The following is an 18569-nucleotide window of genomic DNA, read 5'->3' as shown; positions in this document are numbered from 1 at the left end:
TGAGGGGTGCTCCCGATATCTCCCCCTGAAATTTCAACAAATCCAACAACTAAAGTCAGAGAAAAAAATCTCAGAAACACCTGAAATATACAAACATCAGACAAAGGTATGATTGGGCAAAAAGGTGGCTGAATCTTTATTATATGCGGCTTAAGTGTCTGTTTGTCGCCCATAGCTTATTGGTTGCTTGCGTAACTGTACTAGCCAATGGGGTGAAGTTGCCACGGCTGAACGCAAATTGAGCGGGTCAGGGGGAAGGTGAACATTTGTTTGCATTGGCAATCATCTGCTTTTGAAACAATTTAAGGCTGAACGCAAATTGAGCGTGTCAGGGGGAAGGTGAACATTTGTTTGCATTAGCAATCATCTGTTTTACATAAAAACTAAGTCTTAACGCAATTTCTTTTAAGAATGCCTCCTAGAAAATACAGCACTGAAGAGGAGAGAAAATGAGCTAAAGCTGCACAAAAACGGCAGCTTTTTCTCGACAAAAAGAAACCACTGAGCAGAGAAAGACAAGGCTTGCTTCAGTCGCAGAGCAAAGGGGTCTTTGCAATGGTACAAGACTAGAGGTTCTCCAATTGAAAAATAATGTCATAATAGCTAAGTCTTTGACTGGCTCCTCTAAAGGTGAAATACATGTCATTCCAAGAATTGATTTGGCTCCATCTCAAACAGGGTTGCCGTTTCAATTGAGACGTAGACAATTTCCTGTAAAACTTGCCTTTGCTATGACCATCAATAAGTCTCAGGGCCAAACGCTTAAGTGTGTTGGCATTTTTTTACCTGAGCCTGCATTTGGACATGGTCAACTTTATGTTGCCTGTTCAAGAGTCCGTGAAAGAACAGACGTAAAATTAAAAATAATTGATGGTCCTCTGCAAGGCGAGCTTAAAAATGATGGAAAGATCTACACAAGAAATGTTGTGTACAAAGAGATCTTTGACATGTGAATTAACATTTTATTATTTAAATCACCTTTATTTATTGAGCTAGCGGTGGCTCTTAAGAAATGTACCGCCAGTGGTTCCTTCATTGCATTCTACTTTAAGCAATTAAGCAAGTAGAAAGGGGAAACCCCGTGGGGCAGTAAACAAAGGGGCGTCCTCGCCGCCTGCCCTGGGTAATTCAGTTTGAATTAGCAGACACCTTTGCACAAATCATTTTAATTACAATTTATAATATCTAGAACAGCAGTCATTTCGTATGACTGCCGGGCTTTCTAGTATATATATAATCCACTCTGAAGGAAATAAGACGGAGAACGGAGTATTCCGCTTTCCTCACTGACCTGAGGAAGGGCCACATTCATCTGGAACAAAGAGAAACGGCGGATCTGGGGCAGAGGGAAGAAGCTGGGCTAGGCCGAATGATCAAGCAGAGGACACAGTGTGCCCGCTCAGCCTGAGATCACAGACGGACACGGGGCTAGCAGGGGTGGCAGACTCCGATGGAGGTTGTGGGGTGGGTTGCCCACAGAGGCCGGCACTGGAGCGGCTTTGGGCTTTGTGTGCTCCCGGGTCCACAGTCGCGGGCGGTGTGCGAGTGGCTCCACTTGGCACCTCTGGCGTGGGCACACGTGTTCGCGGGCGGAGGGGCTAGGCCCGAGATTGTCAGTGGTGGACTTCTGCATGGGCTGTAGCCAGCATTTCTGTGTGGTCCTAGCGCCCCAACCAACAGCACCGGAAGCATACAAGGGCCGGGATCCCTAGGCCTGGATCTGTCCAGACGGGGTGCCTCCCTGAGCCGATACAGGTCACAAAGTGCATTCCTGCATTCCAACACTAACTGGGATCACAGGCGTTGTGCGCCTAAGTGGGCAGGAGCAGGCCCCCGTGTGCACTGCAGAAGTCCTGCAGGCTGGGTACACACGTGGCTTGCTGCGGGATACCAAACAGGGCACAAGGGAGAAGCCTGTGGAGATTAGACCCATAGAGCAGAGGTACACTAGACATGCCCCGGGGCCCTTAGAAAGGTCCTTGATCTGTAATCAGTGCCCAGCCCTGCCTGCTTTCACTGGCGGCTCATGTTGGCACAGGCTTACCCAGAACTGTGCTGAGTGGTGCTAGAGGAAGGACCTCACTGCTCTTAGAGCCTCTTGCTGGAAAACTAACAGAGTCTCCCATTTCTGGAGCCTGCAAACCCTAACAAGCCCTATCTACATCGTTGTCATAGCAACACAACATCAAATCTCTACTCAGAGCCCCACAGGGGCAAAATCTGTAGTGCAGCACCACCTGCAAAAAAAAAAAAAAAAAAAAAAAAAAAAAGAAGCTACCTATCAAAACCAGAAAAAAACTACATTTTTTATAACTTCTTTTTCTTTCTTTCTTTCTTTTTTTCCCACTTAGGTCATTTTATCCTCTGTTTTATTCTTTCCTTTTCCTTTTGAACTTCATTATCCATAGGTGTTACATTTTTCATTCTTGTTTTTTTATGAAGGTTACATTTCAAAAACCATAACTTTCTTTTTCTTCTTTTCTCTTTTCTTTTTCTTTTTCTCTCATTCGCTCATTATTTATCAACAAATTCTTTTATTCTGAATTCATATTTTTCTTTGTGGCACTTAGTGTGTTTTTTACTTCATTTTTTATCACTTTGTCATTTTCCCTCAGTTCTGCTCCCCATTCTCTGTAGTTTTTGTTCCACTTATCATAATAGAATTTTCATTTTTTTCCACTGTATTTTTTTTAATTTTTATTTTAATTTTTTAAATTACCTCTTATTAGTGCTATTAACAATACCACTCTCAGATGACATTAAGGAAAAAGAAATCAAATATCATGGATATAAAAGACAGAGATGTAGCACAGATAGACGATGAAAAATCTACAGAAAAAAATTTCAATTGCTTGGAAACCCTGAAGTTAAATGACAGAGAATTAAAAATTTAAGTCCTAAAAATACTAAAGAAAATACAAGAAAGCATGGAAAGGCAATTTAGAGAGCTTAAAAAACAATTCAATGAACAAAAAATCACCAAGAAAATTGAAACTATAAAAAGGAATCAAAGATGAAAAACTCAGTATATGAGCTGAAAAATGAGGTAACAAGCTTAACTATAAGAAAAGGCCAGACAGAGGAGAGAATTAGCGACATAGAAGTCAGGCAACTAGAGACAATACAGAGAGAAGAGGAGAGAGACTCATGAATTAAAAAATGAGAAAGTCCTACAGGAATTGTCTGACTCCATCAGAAAGAGGAACATAAGAATATAGGTTATGCCTGACCTGTGTTGGCGCAGTGGATAAAGCGTCGACCTGGGAATGCTGAGGTCACCGGTTCAAAACCCTGGGCTTGCCTGGTCAAGGCACATATGGGAGTTGATGCTTCCTGCTCCTCCCCACCTTCTCTCTCTCTGTTCTCTCTCTCTTTCTCTCTCTCCCTCTCTTTCCTTTCTAAAATGAATAAATAAAATTAAAATAAAATTAAAAAAAAAACAAAGTATGGCCCTAAGTAAGTTAAAAAAAAAAAAAAAAAAAAAAAAAAAGAATATAGGTTATATCAGAATGAGAAGAGAGAGAAAATGGAATGGAGAACATATTCAAACAAATAATAGATGAGAACTTCCCAAGCCTGTAGAAAGAATTAGAGCCTTGAATCTAAGAAGCAATAGGAAAACCAAGTTACCTTAACCCAAAAAGACCTACTCCAAGGCACATCACAATGAAATTATCACAAACCAATGACAAAGAAAAAATCCTCAAGGCTGCCAAAAAAAAGAAGAACATATAAAGGAAGGCCCATTAGGCTATCATCAGATTTCTCAGCAGAAACTCTGCAAGCCAGAAGAGAGTGGACCCCAATATTTAAAGTACTGAAAGAGAGGAACTTGCAGCCAAGAATACTATATCCATCAAAGCTATCCTTCAAAGATGAAGGGGAAATGAAAATATTCACATAGACATAGAAAAGATGAGGGAATTTATCACCAGAAAACCCCCACTTCAGCCAGACCAGGCGGTGGCGCAGTGGATAGAGCATCGGACTAGGATGCCGAGGACCCAGGATTGAGACCCCGAGGTCACCAACTTGAGCGTGGGCTCATCTGGTTTGAGCAAAGCTCACCAGCTTGGACCCAAGGTCGTTGGCTCAAGCAAGGAGTTGCTCGGTCTGCTGAAGGACCACGGTCAAGGCACATATGAGAAAGCAATCAATGAACAAATAAGTTGTCGCAACGAAAAACTAATGATTGATGCTTCTCATCTCTCTCCGTTCCTGTCTGTCTGTCCCTATCTATCCCTCTCTCTGACTCTCTCTCTGTCTCTGTAAAACAAACAAACAAACAAAAAAAAACAACCCACTTCAGGAAATACTAATGGGGGTTATTCAACCAGATACAAATAACAAAACAAAACAAAATTACAAGTAAAAGCTCGAACAAGATCACAATAAAAACAAGATCAATCTGTGACAACAAAAACAAAAAGAGGAGAAGACAAAGATTAACTATAGCAAAGGAGGATGGAGTGCAGAAGCATTCATGAAATAATGTACTACAATGAATATGATATATATCCTTTTTATTACCTAATGGTAACTACCCCTGAAGAAATCACTACAGAAACAAATGGCTTAAAAAAAGAAGAAACAGAGGAAAGAAGTATGGAATACAACCAAACCAAAACAAGTAAAGAAAAACAAAAGAGAAAAACAAAACAAGATACAGAGCTATCAGAAAGCAATATATAAAATGGCAATAGGAAACCCTCAAGTGTCAATAATTACATTAAATGTAAATGGATTAAACTCACCAATAAAAAGACACAGAGTAGCAGAATGGATCAAAAAAGAAAATCCAACTGTATGCTGCCTTTAAGAAACACATCTAAGCTACAAGAATAAAAACAAATTCAAAGTGAAAGGTTGGAAAACAATTCTCCAAGCAAATAACAACCAAAGAGAAGCAGGTGTAGCCATACTCATATTTAACAATGCTGACTACAAGACAGCAAAGGTAATCAGAGACAAAGATGGTCATTTCATAATGTTAAAGTGGACATTGAATCAAGAAGACATAACACTTCTTGCCTGACCTGTGGTAGTGCAGTGGGTAAAGCGTTGACCTGGAACGCTGAGGTTGATGGTTTGAATCCCTGGGCCTGCCTGGTCAAGGCATATACAGGAAGCAACTACTATGAGTAGATGCTTCCTACTTCTCACTCTCCTTCTCTCTCTCTCTCTCTCTTTCCCCCCTCCAAAAGTCAATAAATAAAATCTAAAATAAAATGTTTAAAAAAAATAAAAAATAAAAAAAAAGAAGACATAACACTTCTTAATATATGTGCACCAAACCAAGGAGCACCAAAATATATAATATAAGGCATCTACTAACTGATCTAAAAATAAAAACCGACAAAAATACAATCATACTTGGAGACCTCAATACACCGCTCACGGCTCTAGTTGTTCACCCAATCAACAAAGAAATATCAGCCTTAAACGAAACACTACAACAATTGGATATGATAGACATCTACAGGACATTTCATCCCAAAATGCCAGAGTATACATTTTTCTCCAGTGTACATGGAACATTCTCAAGAATTGACCATATGATGTTGGGCCATCAACAAATTCAAAAATATTGAAATTATACCAAACATATTCTCTGACCATAAAGCTTTGAAACTAGAATTCAGCTTCAAAAAAGAAGTAGACAAACCCACAAAAATGTGGAAATTAACACACTTCTAAAAGATGAGTGGGTCAAAGAAGAAATAAAAGCAGAGATCAAAAGATACATACAGACAAAAGAAAATGATTATCAGGATCTCTGGAATACAGCAAAAGCAGTAATAACAGGGAAGTTCATATCACTACAGGCTTATATGAACAAACAAGAGAGAGCCCAAGTAAACACTTAACATCACATCTTAAGGAACTAGAAAAAGAAAAACAAAGGCAACCCAAAACCAGCAGAAGAAAGGAAATAATAAAAATCAGAGCAGAAATAAATGAAATAGAGAACAGAAAAACTATAGAAAAAAATTTATAAAAAAAGGAGCTGGTTCCTTGAAAAGATCAACAAAATTGCCAAACCCTTGGCAAGACTCACTAAGGAAAAAAAGAGAAAGGACTCATATAAACAAAATCCAAAATGAAAGGGAAAAAATCACCACAGGTATCACAGATATACAAAGAATTACCGTGGAATATTATGAAAAACTATATACCACCAAACTTAACAATCTAGAAGAAGTGGATAAATTCCTAGAACAATACAATCTTCCTAGACTGAGTCATGAAGAAGTAGAAAGCCTAAAAAACACATAAGCAAGGAGGAAATAGAAACAACTATCAAAAACCTCCCAAAAAATAAAAGTCCAGGGCCAGACGGCTATATTAGTGAATTCTATCAAACATTCAAAGAAGACTTGGTTCCTACTCTACTCAAAGTCTTCCAAAAAAATTGAAGAAGAAGCAATACTTTCAAACACATTTTATGAGGCCAACATTACCCTCATACCGAAACCTGGCAAGGATGGCACAAAAAAAGAAAACTACAGACCAATATCTCTAATGAATACAGATGCAAAAACCCTAAACAAAATACTAGCAAATCAAACACAACAACACATTAAAAAAATAATTTTTATGATCAAGTGAGATTCATCCCAGCATCAAAGGATGGTTCACAACATACATAAAACAGTTAACGTAATACATCATACTAACAAAACAAAGAACAAAAACCATATGATCCTATCAATAGATGCAGAAATGGCATTCGATAAAATACATCATTTTATGTTTAAAACACTCAACAAAATGGGTATAGAAGGAAAATATTTCAACATAATAAAGACCATTATGACAAAACATCAGCTAACATCATATTAAATAGCAAAACACTGAGGACTTGTCCTCTAAAATCAGGAATAAGACAAGGCTGCCCACTCTCTCTACTCTTATTCAACATAGTGCTGGAAGCTGTAGCCAGAGCAATCAGACAAGAGAAAGAAATAAAAGGCATTCATATTGGGGCCTGACCTGTGGTGGCGTAGTGGATAAAGCATCAACCTGGAAACACTGAGGTTGCCGGTTCAAAACTCTGGCTTGCCTGGTCAAGGCACATATGGGAGTTGAAGCTTCCTGCTCCTCCCCTTTCTCTCTCTCTCTTTCTCTCTCTCTCCCTTCCTAAAATAAATAAATAAATAAAATTTAAAAAAAAAGGCATTCATATTGGGAAAGAAGAAGTAAAGGTTTCACTTTTTGCAGATGATATGATACAGTACATTGAAAACCCCAAAGACTCCACAAATAGACAATTAATACAGTAAGGATGCAGGATACAAAATTAATATATAGAAGTCTATAGCCTTCCTATATGCCAACAATGAAATATCAAAAATCAAACTAAAAAAAATAATCCCTTTTATGGTTGCGACAACAACAAAAAATTACCTAGGAATAAACATAACAAAGACTGTAAAAGACCTATATAATAAAAACTACAAAGCATTGTTAAGGGAAATTGAAAAAGATACAATGAAATGAAAAAATATTCCTTGTTCTTGGATATGAAGAATAAATAAAGTCAAAATGACCATATTACCCAAAACAATATACAAATTTAATGCAATTCCCATCAAAATTCCAATGTCATTTTTTAAAGAAATAGAACAAAAAAATCATCAGGTTTATTTGGAATCATAAAAAACCCTGAACAGCCAATGTAATCCTAAGGAAAAAGAACGAAGCTGGGGGCATTACAATACCTAACTTCAAATTATATTACAGAGCCACGGTAATCAAAACAGCATGGTATTGGCAGAAAAAGACACTCAGACCACTGTAACAAAATGGCCCAGAAATAAAACCACATATATATGGTTAAATAATCTTTGATAAAGAAGCCAAAAACACACAATGGAGAAAAAAAAGCCTCTTCAATAAATGGTGCTGAGAAAACTGGAAAGCCACATGCAGAAAAATGAAACTCAACGACAGTTTGTCCCCTTTTACCAAAATTAATTCAAAATGGATCAAAGACCTAAATATAAGACCTGAAACAATAAAGTATATAGAAGAAAACATAGAACTAAACTCATGGACCTTGGCCATAAAGAGCATTTTATGAATTTGACTCCAAAGGCAAGGGAAGTGAAGGCAAAGATAAATGAATGGGACTACATCAGACTAAGAAGTTTTTGCTCAGCAAATGAAACTGACAGCAAAATAAACAGACAGCCAACTAAATGGGAGATGATATTTTCAAACAACAGCTCAGATAAGGGCCTAATATAAAAAATATACAAAGAGGCCCTGGCCGGTTGGCTCAGCGGTAGAACGTCGGCCTGGCATGCGGGGGACCCAGGTTCGATTCCCGGCCAGGGCACATAGGAGAAGCACCCATTTGCTTCTCCACCCCCCCCCCCCTCCTCTCTGTCTCTCTCTTCCCCTCCTGCAGCCAAGGCTCCATTGGAGCAAAGATGGCCCGGGCGCTGGGGATGGTGCCTTGGCCTCTGCCCAGGCGCTAGAGTGGCTCTGGTCGCACAGAGCGATGCCCCGGAGGGGCAGAGCATCGCCCCCTGGTGAGCAGAGCGTCGCCCCTGGTGGGCGTGCCGGGTGGATCCCAGTCGGGCGCATGCGGGAGTCTGTCTGACTGTCTCTCCCCGTTTCCAGCTTCAGAAAAAAAAAAAAATAATAATAAATAAATAATATACAGAGAACTCACAAATCTCAACAACAAACAAACAAACAATCCAATAAAAAAATGGGAAAAGGACATGAACAGACACTTCTCCCTGGAAGAAATACAAATGGCCAATAGATATATGAAAAGATGCTCATCTTCATTAGCTATTAGAGAAATGCAAATCAAAACTACAATGAGATACCACCTCAGGCCTGTTAGATTGGCTGTTATCAACAAGACAGGTAATAACAAGTGTTGGAGAGGCTGTGGAGAAAAAGGAACCCTCACTCACTGCTGGTGGAAATATAAAGTAGTACAACCATTATGAAAGAAAGTATGGTGGTTCCTCAAAAAATTAAGGATGAAACTACCATATGACCCAGCAATCCCTCTACTGAGTATATATATACCCCCAAAACTCAAAAAACATTGGTACGTAAAGACACATGCAGCCCCATGTTCATTGCAGTATTGTTCACAGTGTCCAGAACATGAAAACAACCAAAAAGCCCTTCAACAGATGACTGGATAAAGAAGATGTGACACATATACACTATGGAATACTACTCAGCCATAAGAAAGGATGATATCAGGTCATTTACAACATGGATGGACCTTGATAACATTATATTGAGTGAAATAAGTAAATCAGAAAAAACTAAGAACTGTATGATTCCAAGAGTGACATCAGAGAAATGGCACCGTGAGGAACGATACTGATAAATCTCCCCAAAATTTCAGCTAGTTCTTCAACCAAAGACAGAAACATCTATCCTTGGAGTGTCTAGAAGTCCACACACTGAACATGAAGGTATGATTGAGGGAAAATTTGACTAAATATATAATCAATCCCAATGGAAAAAAGATGGAGAAAGGAACACTCCACCTTCCTAACTAACCTAAGCAAAGGCTGCTTTCACTTGGAATTGAGAGAGAGTGAAGGCTGAGGGTGTGGAGGGAGCCGGGCTGCGGCACAGACGTCCAAACCAAGGAAAGAGTGTGCCTGCGGCAACTCAGCCAACGCGAGCTAACGCCCACACCAAACCCTGGCAAAGACGGGCAAGTGGCGGCCACCATTAGCCCTGATATCCTGGTCGGTGAGTGCAGATAGTGTGCAAGAGGTTCCTCCTGGCATCCCAGGAGTGGGCACCCGTGTTCCCGGACAGAGGAGCAGAGTCAGAGGCCTTTGTGTGGGCTGTGACCAGAGTCTAGGTGTGGTCCCTGCACCCTGAACAGCAGTGTGCGGGGAATGCATGAAAGCATACTTCCCTACACCCAAACTTCTCCAGACGGGCGGGGCGCCTCACCCAGTCACTCAAGATAACAGCACTGGGAAGGAAAAAAGAAAAAGAAATAAAAAATAGGAGTGGGGGCAACTTCTGATTGGCAGAGCTTTCATTCTCAGGGCTATACGTTAAAAAGAGGAATTTGGGGGCTTGTAAGACCTCCTGTTTTGCAAACAGCGACTAGGGCATCTTCTATCCAGCCAAAACAGGTTGCAAAGTGCAAAAAGCCTGGGGACAGTGGTCCCACAGAGTGCTGAGGCATGCTGAACAGGCCTGGAGGTGCATAGAAAGGCACCTTGAGAGCAATTGGCTCCCAGCCCCGCCTGATTATGCTGGTGGCTCTGACTGACAGAATTACCCAGAGCCCTGCGCTGAGTGGGAATAGAGTGGGGATCTGCCAGCTATTTTAGCCTCTTAATCTCCAGGCAGAGGCAGGGGCAACCCTGTAGCTGGATCATCAGGCTGCTAATTCAGGAAGGAGAGACTAGGAGAGAGGCTCCGGGAAAACGGACTCTCTCATTGTCGGAACCTGGAAATGCTAACGAGCCTTGACTGCCAACAACACTGAAGCCTAATATATGACATCACCATAGAGACTATCAATTGCAAATCTCTACCTAAGCATGCCACAGAGGCAGAGCCTAGGGTACAGAGTAACCGACGAGAAAGAAGAACAGGAAAGAAAAAGGAAGAAAATAGCCTCTCAAAATCAAGAAAAATCCACAGACTTTATAACCTTTTCCATTTTTTTTTTTTGTTTGTTTGTTTCTTTCATCTTCTTGTCTTCATTATTTCCTTCTTCTTCCACTTTGGTCGTTTTATTCTCTGCCAGTCTTACTCTCTCCTCTTCTTGAACTACACTACCCATAAGTGTTACATTTCCCATTTTCTTTCTTTTCTTCTTCCTTTCTCTCTATGAGGGTTGCACTCCAAAACCCTTAACTCTCTCTTTTTGTTCTTTTTTCTTTTTTTTCATTTTTTTTTCCTTTTTCTTTTTTTCTCCCTCTATATTAGTTTCTTCTTTTCTCCTTTAGTTTTTCTCTCATTCAATCCTCAATGACAAACAAATTATTTTATTTGGGACTCAAATTTTTTCTTCGTGGCACTTTGGGTGCTTTTTACTTTGCTTTTTAACTCATTAGCATTCCTCCAAACCCTGGCTCTCCATTCTATCTAGTATTTGCTCCACTTAATACAATAGTAATTTTTCAATTACTTTTTCCTTTTTTGTTTCCCTCTTATCCCTCTCCTTATATCTCTTAGTCGACCATCACTTACAAGCAAATCATTTCATTCTTGACCCAAATTTTTTCCTTTTTTGCATTATGTGGGTCCCTACCTCCTTTTTTGCCCCTTTATCACTTCTCTCCAACTCAGGCCCTCTGTTATAGGTAGGTTTTTGTTCCATTTAGCACAACATAATTCACAGTTCATCACAATTTTTTTCTCAAGAAGGAGGGGAAAGAAGAGGAGAGGAAAAAAAAGGGAAATAATAAATTTTCTTTTTTCCCCCCATTTTTTTTTTTACTTTTTATTCTTTATTAATTCTCATTAGTACTGTCAACAAAACCACCCTCAGATGCCATTAAGAAAAAGGAAATCAAATATCATGGATACAAAAGACAGAGATGTAGCACAGACAGATGAGGAAAAATTTATAAAGGAAAAATTTAATATATTGGAAACCTTGGAGCTAAATGACAGAGAATTTAAAATAGAAATCCTAAAAATACTCAGAGATATACAAGAAAACACAGAAAGGCAATGTAGAGAGCTCAGAAAACAACTCAATGAACACAAAGAATATATTACCAAGGAAACTGAAACTATAAAAACAAATCAAACAGAGATGAAAACCTCAATTCATAAACTGAAAAATGAGGTAACAAGCTTAGCTAATATAACAGGCCAGATAGAAGAGAGGATTAGTGATATAGAAGACAAGCAACTTCAGGCACAACAGAGAGAAGAAGAAAGAACTCAAAAAATTTTTAAAAAAATGAGAAAGCCCTACAGGAATTGTCTGACTCCATCAAAAAGACTAACATAAGAATAATAGGTATATCAGAAGGAGAAGAGAGAGAAAATGGAATGGAGAACATATTCAAACAAATAATAGATGAGAACTTCCCAAGCCTGTGGAAAGAACTAAAGCCTCATATTCAAGAGGCAAACAGAACACCTCAACAAACCTACACCAGGGCACATCATAATGAAATTGGCACAAACCAACGACAAAGAAAAAATTCTCAAGGCAGCCAGGGAAAAGAAGAATGTAACATATAAAGGAAGGCCTATTAGATTATCATCAGATTTCTCACCAGAAACTCTACAAGCTAGAAGAGAGTGGTCCCCAATATTTAAAGTCTTGAATGAGAACTTTCAGCCAAGAATACTATACCCATCAAAGCTATCCTTCAAATACTAAGGAGAAATAAACACATTCACAGATACAGAAAAGATGAGGGAATTTATTATCAGAAAACCCCCATTCCAGGAATTACTAAAGGGGGTTTTCCAACCAGATAAAAAGAACAAAACAAAACAAAACCACAAGTAAAAGCTCCACCAAGAACACAATAAAACCAAATTTAAACTGTGACAACAAAAGCAAAAAAAAGGAGAGAGGACAAAGATTAACAGTAGCAAAAAACAATGGAGTACAGAAGCACTCATAAGATAGTGTACTACAATGAACATGGTAGGTACCCTTTTCATTATTTAATGGTAACCAGCCTTGAAAAAGCTACCACAGAAACACATGACTTAAAAAAGGTATCAACAGAGAAAAGAAGTATGGAATACAACCAAACAAAAACAAATGATAAGACTCAAACAAGATACAAAACTAATAGAAAGCAATTTATAAAATGGCAATAGGGAATGCACAAGTGTCAATAATTACACTAAATGTAAATGGATTAAACTCACCAATAAAAAGACACTGAGTAGCAGAATGGATTAAAAAAGAAAATCCAACTGTATGCTGCCTACAAGAAACACATCTAAGCAACAAGGATAAAAACAAATTCAAAGTGAAAGGCTGGAAAACAATTCTCCAAGCAAATAACATCCAAAAAAAGCAGGTGTAGCAATAGTCATATCTAATAATGCTGACTACAAGACAGCAAACGTACTCAGAGACAAAAATAGTCATTTCATAATGATTAAGGGGACACTGAATCAAGAAAACATAACAATCCTTAATATATATGCACCAAACCAAGGAGCACCAAAATATATAAGACAGCTACTTATTGACCTAAAAACAAAAACTGATAAAAATACAGTCATACTTGGAGACCTCAATACACCGCTGATGGCTCTAGATTGTTCATCCAAACAGAAAAGACTCCACAAAAAGATTACTAGAAATAATAAACCAATACAGTAAGGTTGCAGGATACAAAATTAACATATAAAAGTCCATAGGCTTTCTATATGCCAACAATGAAATATTAGAAAAGGAACTCAAAAAATAATCCCCTTCACGATTGCAACAAAAAAAATAAAATACCTAGGAATAAACATAACAAAGAATGTAAAGGACCTATATAACAAAAACTACAAAGCATTGTTAAAGGAAATCGAAAAAGATACAATAAGATGGAAAAATATTCCTTGTTCTTGGATAGGAAAAATAAATATAATCAAAATGGCCATATTACCCAAAGCAATTTATAAATTTAATGCAATTCCCATCAAAATTCCTATGACATTTTTTAAAGAAATGGAACAAAAAATCATCAGATTTACATGGAACTATAAAAAACCCCAAATAGCCAAAGCAATCCTAAGGAAAAAGAATGAAGCTGGGGGCATTACAATACCTGACTTCAAACTATATTATTATAAGGCCACGACAATCAAAACAGCATGGTATTGGCAGAAAAATAGACACTCAGACCAATGGAACAGAATAGAAAGTCCAGAAATAAAACCACATATATATGGTCAAATAATTTTTGATAAAGGGGCCAACAACACACAATGGAGAAAAGAAAGCCTCTTCAACAAATGGTGCTGGGAAACCTGGAAAGCCACATGCAAAAGAATGAAACTCGACTACAGCCTGTCCCCGTGTATGAAAATTAATTCAAAATGGATCAAAGACCTAAATATAAGACCTGAAACAATAAAGTACATAGAAGAAAACATAGAACTAAACTCATGGACCTTGGCCATAAAGAGCATTTTATGAATTTGACTCCAAAGGCAAGGGAAGTGAAGGCAAAGATAAATGAATGGGACTACATCAGACTAAGAAGTTTTTGCTCAGCAAGAGAAACTGACAACAAAATAAACAGACAGCCAACTAAATGGGAAATGATATTTTCAAACAACAGCTCAGATAAGGGCCTAATATCCAAAATATACAAAGAACTCATAAAACTCAACAACAAACAATCAAATATACAATCCAATAAAAAAATGGGAAGAGGGCATGAATAGACACTTCTCCCAGGAAGAAATACAAATGCCCAACAGATATATGAAGATGCTCATCTTCTTTAGTTATTAGAGAAATGCAAATCCAAACTACAATGAGAAACCACCTCACACCTGTTAGATTAGCTATTATCAACAAGACAGGTAATAGCAAATGTTGGAGAGGCTGTGTAGAAAAAGGAACCCTCATTCACTGTTGGTGGGAATGTAAAGTAGTACAACCATTATTGAAGAAAGTATGGTGGTTCCTCAAAAAACTGAAAATAGAACTACCTTATGACCCAGCAATCCCTCTACTGGATATATAACCCCAAAACTTAGAAACATTGATATGTAAAGACACATGCAGCCCCATGTTCATTGCAGCATTGTTCACAGTGACCAAGACATGGAAACAACCAAAAAGCCCTTCAATAGATGACTGGATAAAGAAGATGTGGCACATATACACCATGGTATACTACTCAGCCATAAGAAATGATGACATCGGATCATTTACAACAAAATGGTGGGATCTTGATAACATTATACAGAGTGAAATAAGTAAATCAGAAAAAACTAAGAACTGCATGATTCCATACACAGGTGGGACATAAAAACGAGACTAAGAGACATGGAAAAGAGTGTGGTGTTAGGGGGGGCAGGGGAGGGGAAAGGGAGGGGAGGGTAAGGGGCACAAAGAAAACTAGATAGATGGTGATGGAGGACAATCTTACTTTGGGTGATGGGTATGCAACATAATTGAATGACAAGATAACCTGGAGATGTTTTCTTTGAACATATGTACCCTGAATTATTGATGTCACCCCATTAAAATTAATAAAAATTAAAAAAAAGAGTAAAAGGTAAAATAATAAAACTTTTAGATAACAAAAAAAAAAAAGAACTATGATTCCATACATAGGTGGGACACAAAATTGAGACTCATGGACACGGACAAGAGTGTGGTGGTTACGGGGTGGGGGGGGGGGGAGGGAGTACAGCGAGTAGAGGGAGGAGGAGGGGGGAGGGGAGGTTCATAAAGGAATTCAAATAAAAGGTGACAGAGGACAATTTGACTTTGGGTGATGGGCATACAACATAATCAAATGTCAAAATGATCTGAAGATGTTTTCTCTGAATCTATGTACTCAATTGATCAATGTCATCCTGTTAAAATTGTCTAAAAAAAAAAAATCTCCTAGGGTTGGAAGCCTAAGACAAAGCCTGCCCAACTTATCAGCCACCAACACAACCACAGAGCTGGGCCAAAAAATGCCAGCAATGGGGTGAGTGTGGCTAAACACCATCGGTGGACTTAGAGCCCAAGTGAGAGTGCACGAAAAAAGAGAGCAAAAAGGTGAAAAGAAATAAAGTGGAAGAAGGAAAGATAGGAAGAATAAAAAAATAGTATAGGAAGAAGTAAATAAAGAGGTCCAAAGAACAAGAGAGAACGGAGGATGCCAGCAAGAACAGTCCTGGTCTAAGCAGGGTGCTGCCCCCCCCCCCCCCCCCCCCGGAGCCCTCAGAGCGCAGCCCGTCTCAGCACTGCACTGTGGGCGCTGTCTCTGCCACAGGAGTGAATGCACTTGGAGGCTTCCCATACAGTACATACCAGTTCTTGTTCCACTTGTGAGCAAACTCCACGAGCAGGATAAGCTGGATGCCTATGAATAGGAGGGCTCCGACGGCCCCCACATAGCGCCAGGCTGCAGAACACCACCCAGAAGGAGATGACATGACTATTCCAAGGGTTAGCTCAAAAGACAACAATGACTACAGTCCGGTTTTTGTCATGCTCACTGTAATTGTAACACATTTAAGTCCCACACAATTACACTACTTTTTAGACCCACTTTATAGATGAGAAAAACTGAGAATCTACAAAAGTTGACAAGGTCCCTTAGCCAGTAAAGGGTATAGCTGGGATGTGAACACAGACAGTCTGGCTCTGAAGCATCCAAGTGTATCCTCCATGCCACAGCTGCCAGGTGTTCTAACAGATATAAGAATTCTTAAAGTCAACATGGTCCACAATTTAAAAGTAAAAACACACATTGCCAGAAATATCAAAGGTTCTCATTTTATTGACTAGGGAGCCACCGGTGTCTGGTAAGGATATGAGGTTCAGACTTGGGGGCCAAGGGCTCAGACTCTATTTCTGGCTCTGTCACAAAGACGCCTAACATTGGATGAGCCAGGTTACATCCTGTCTACAAAAATGATTGAGCTAGACTAGAGGACTGCTAGTCTACAAAAATGATTGAGCTAGACTAGAGGACTGCTAGGTCCCTTCCAGTTCTAAAGATACTATTCTAATTCATAAAAGTACATCTGTGGGGCCTGGTCTGTGATGGTGCAGTGGATAGAGTGTTGACCTGGAACGCTGAAGTCACAGGTTTGAAACCCTGGCCTTGCCTGGTCAAAGCACATACAACAAGCAATCAATGAACAACTAGAGTGAAGCAACAATATGTTGATACTTCTTGTTCCTCCTCTCCCCTTCCACTCTCTGTAAAACTCAATAAATAATATCTTTAAAAAAATCCCTTTAAAAAATTACATCTGTAAGAGAAAACCAGTTAATAGCATTTTAGGTAAAAACAAGATATAACTTCCTTAAGGAATCCATAAGATTAGTGTGATCTTGAAAAACTAGCTGGACGTTTATAAGTGACTATCTGATGAAGGTCTATTGCTGTTCCATACAGAGTAACATGTGAGTATTTTTCCTATCTTAATTAGGAAAGTGAATTCATTTTGGTTGAATAGTGCTTTGAAACACTGAAATTCAGAACTCTTTTCCTCCCCAGCTCATTATGAAGAAGGGTCGCCATTTCAACTATGATGAAAAGCTTAATATTAAATTAATTTTGGTAGCTGCGGTCAATAAGGAACATAATTCAATGTTACACAGTTTCACATAAGTCTGCAGTAGACTGGAAGATGCCTCTCGGATCCCATTATAACTGCAGCAGATGTAACGCTGCTGAGAAGCCCTGTGTTCTGTGTCCTGGATTTTCTGTGCAGTGCTCAGAAAGAACAGTCTCCAGGGCCTCTTCAGACAGAGCTGCTGGTGTCAAGCTGACATGCTCAACTGATTTTCAAACAAATTTTAAGTGCTTCATTTTTCCTTCAAGCCAATAACTTAAAATGATCATTTCAAATCTTCAGCCTGCTGAGTAACTAAAGGTCCTCCCCCTGCTTGCCGGGAAAGGAGGGAGTGGGGAAAAGGGTAAGCAGGAGGGTGAACAGAGGGGGTAAGGAGTAGAGACAGTGGATAAAGTGTGGTAGGCCAGGAATATTTTTTAAGCTACAAGAAAATTAGTAATTCAAAATATGTAAAAACAAAATAAATAGGAAGCTAACTGTACCATGCAGAAAGGTCTCCTGGTCTGGAATGAAGAAAGCTCCTGAGCACATGGCCGCCAACAGCAGAAGCTTGAAGAACCAAAAGCTAGAAAGAAAGGAAAACAATGATATTCAAGGAAGGACAAAAGACCTCTTAGAAGGTAAGTATGTCAATCCATGATCCTGCCATTGTTACTGTTCTCTTGAAAGCGAGGGGAAGTAATTAAGTGACTAGAGAACGCCTCTTATAATTAGACAGACTCCTAGTTCTTCAGGCACTGTGTGGTGACAAGTCCCACCTTCCCTAAAATCAGTGTCAGCAATTTCAACTGGAGGGAGAGCAGTCAGAGGGTCTGATGGTTAGGAGTGGTCCTAGGTTACTGACTATAAGGCAAGGGAAACAAAGGCTGAAGACTTGCCCATTGTGAATATAGGCTCTGCAGCTTTTGCTGTTGTTGATATTGAAGGTCAGGAGGCAGAAGATAAAGAAGAAACAGGCCATCCCAAAACAGACTCTGTACACTGCAGAATACCCCACCAGCTTCTCACAGGTGTCACCAGCTTTGATGCCTTTGCAAATGTCTTCGTAAAATGGAATCTGAGGAAAAAGAGAAAAAAGCCACCTGTTAACACTGGGCAAAGAGGGTAGTTGTGATGTGCTCCGTCAGCCCAGTCAAAGTCCCGTGTGAAAATGCACCATGTGCAGAGGAAACATGCTGGGGAGAAAGGCCCTCTTCTCAAAGGTTTTTCTTAACTTCTTCTGAATCTTTTTTAAGGATACTGTGCTCATAATGTACTGCTCAGCTCAGCCTTTTACTTACCACAAATGAGTTCCAAAATCCAGTATCACAATTTTTTTAAAT

At 39.1% G+C, this 18569-nt stretch overlaps 1 protein-coding gene across 2 annotated transcripts in view; it reads right to left on the bottom strand.

Annotated features, from left to right (window-relative positions):
• The window catches only part of SERINC5 (serine incorporator 5), a 176928-nt gene that overhangs the window by 37147 nt on the left and 121212 nt on the right, over positions 1 to 18569 (bottom strand). For both annotated transcript variants that reach the window (XM_066381682.1, XM_066381683.1), the window contains 3 exons: positions 18126 to 18304; positions 17730 to 17812; positions 15971 to 16064 (listed from right to left, as the gene is read on the bottom strand). In XM_066381682.1, the coding sequence (XP_066237779.1) occupies positions 15971 to 16064; positions 17730 to 17812; positions 18126 to 18304 (356 nt within the window). The remainder of the gene's footprint in view (positions 1 to 15970; positions 16065 to 17729; positions 17813 to 18125; positions 18305 to 18569) is intronic.

The sequence above is a fragment of the Saccopteryx leptura genome, chromosome 4 (genome assembly GCF_036850995.1).
Source record: "Saccopteryx leptura isolate mSacLep1 chromosome 4, mSacLep1_pri_phased_curated, whole genome shotgun sequence".
In the NCBI taxonomy this organism is placed as follows: domain Eukaryota; kingdom Metazoa; phylum Chordata; class Mammalia; order Chiroptera; family Emballonuridae; genus Saccopteryx; species Saccopteryx leptura.
This window is presented reverse-complemented; position numbering and strand designations above follow the sequence as displayed.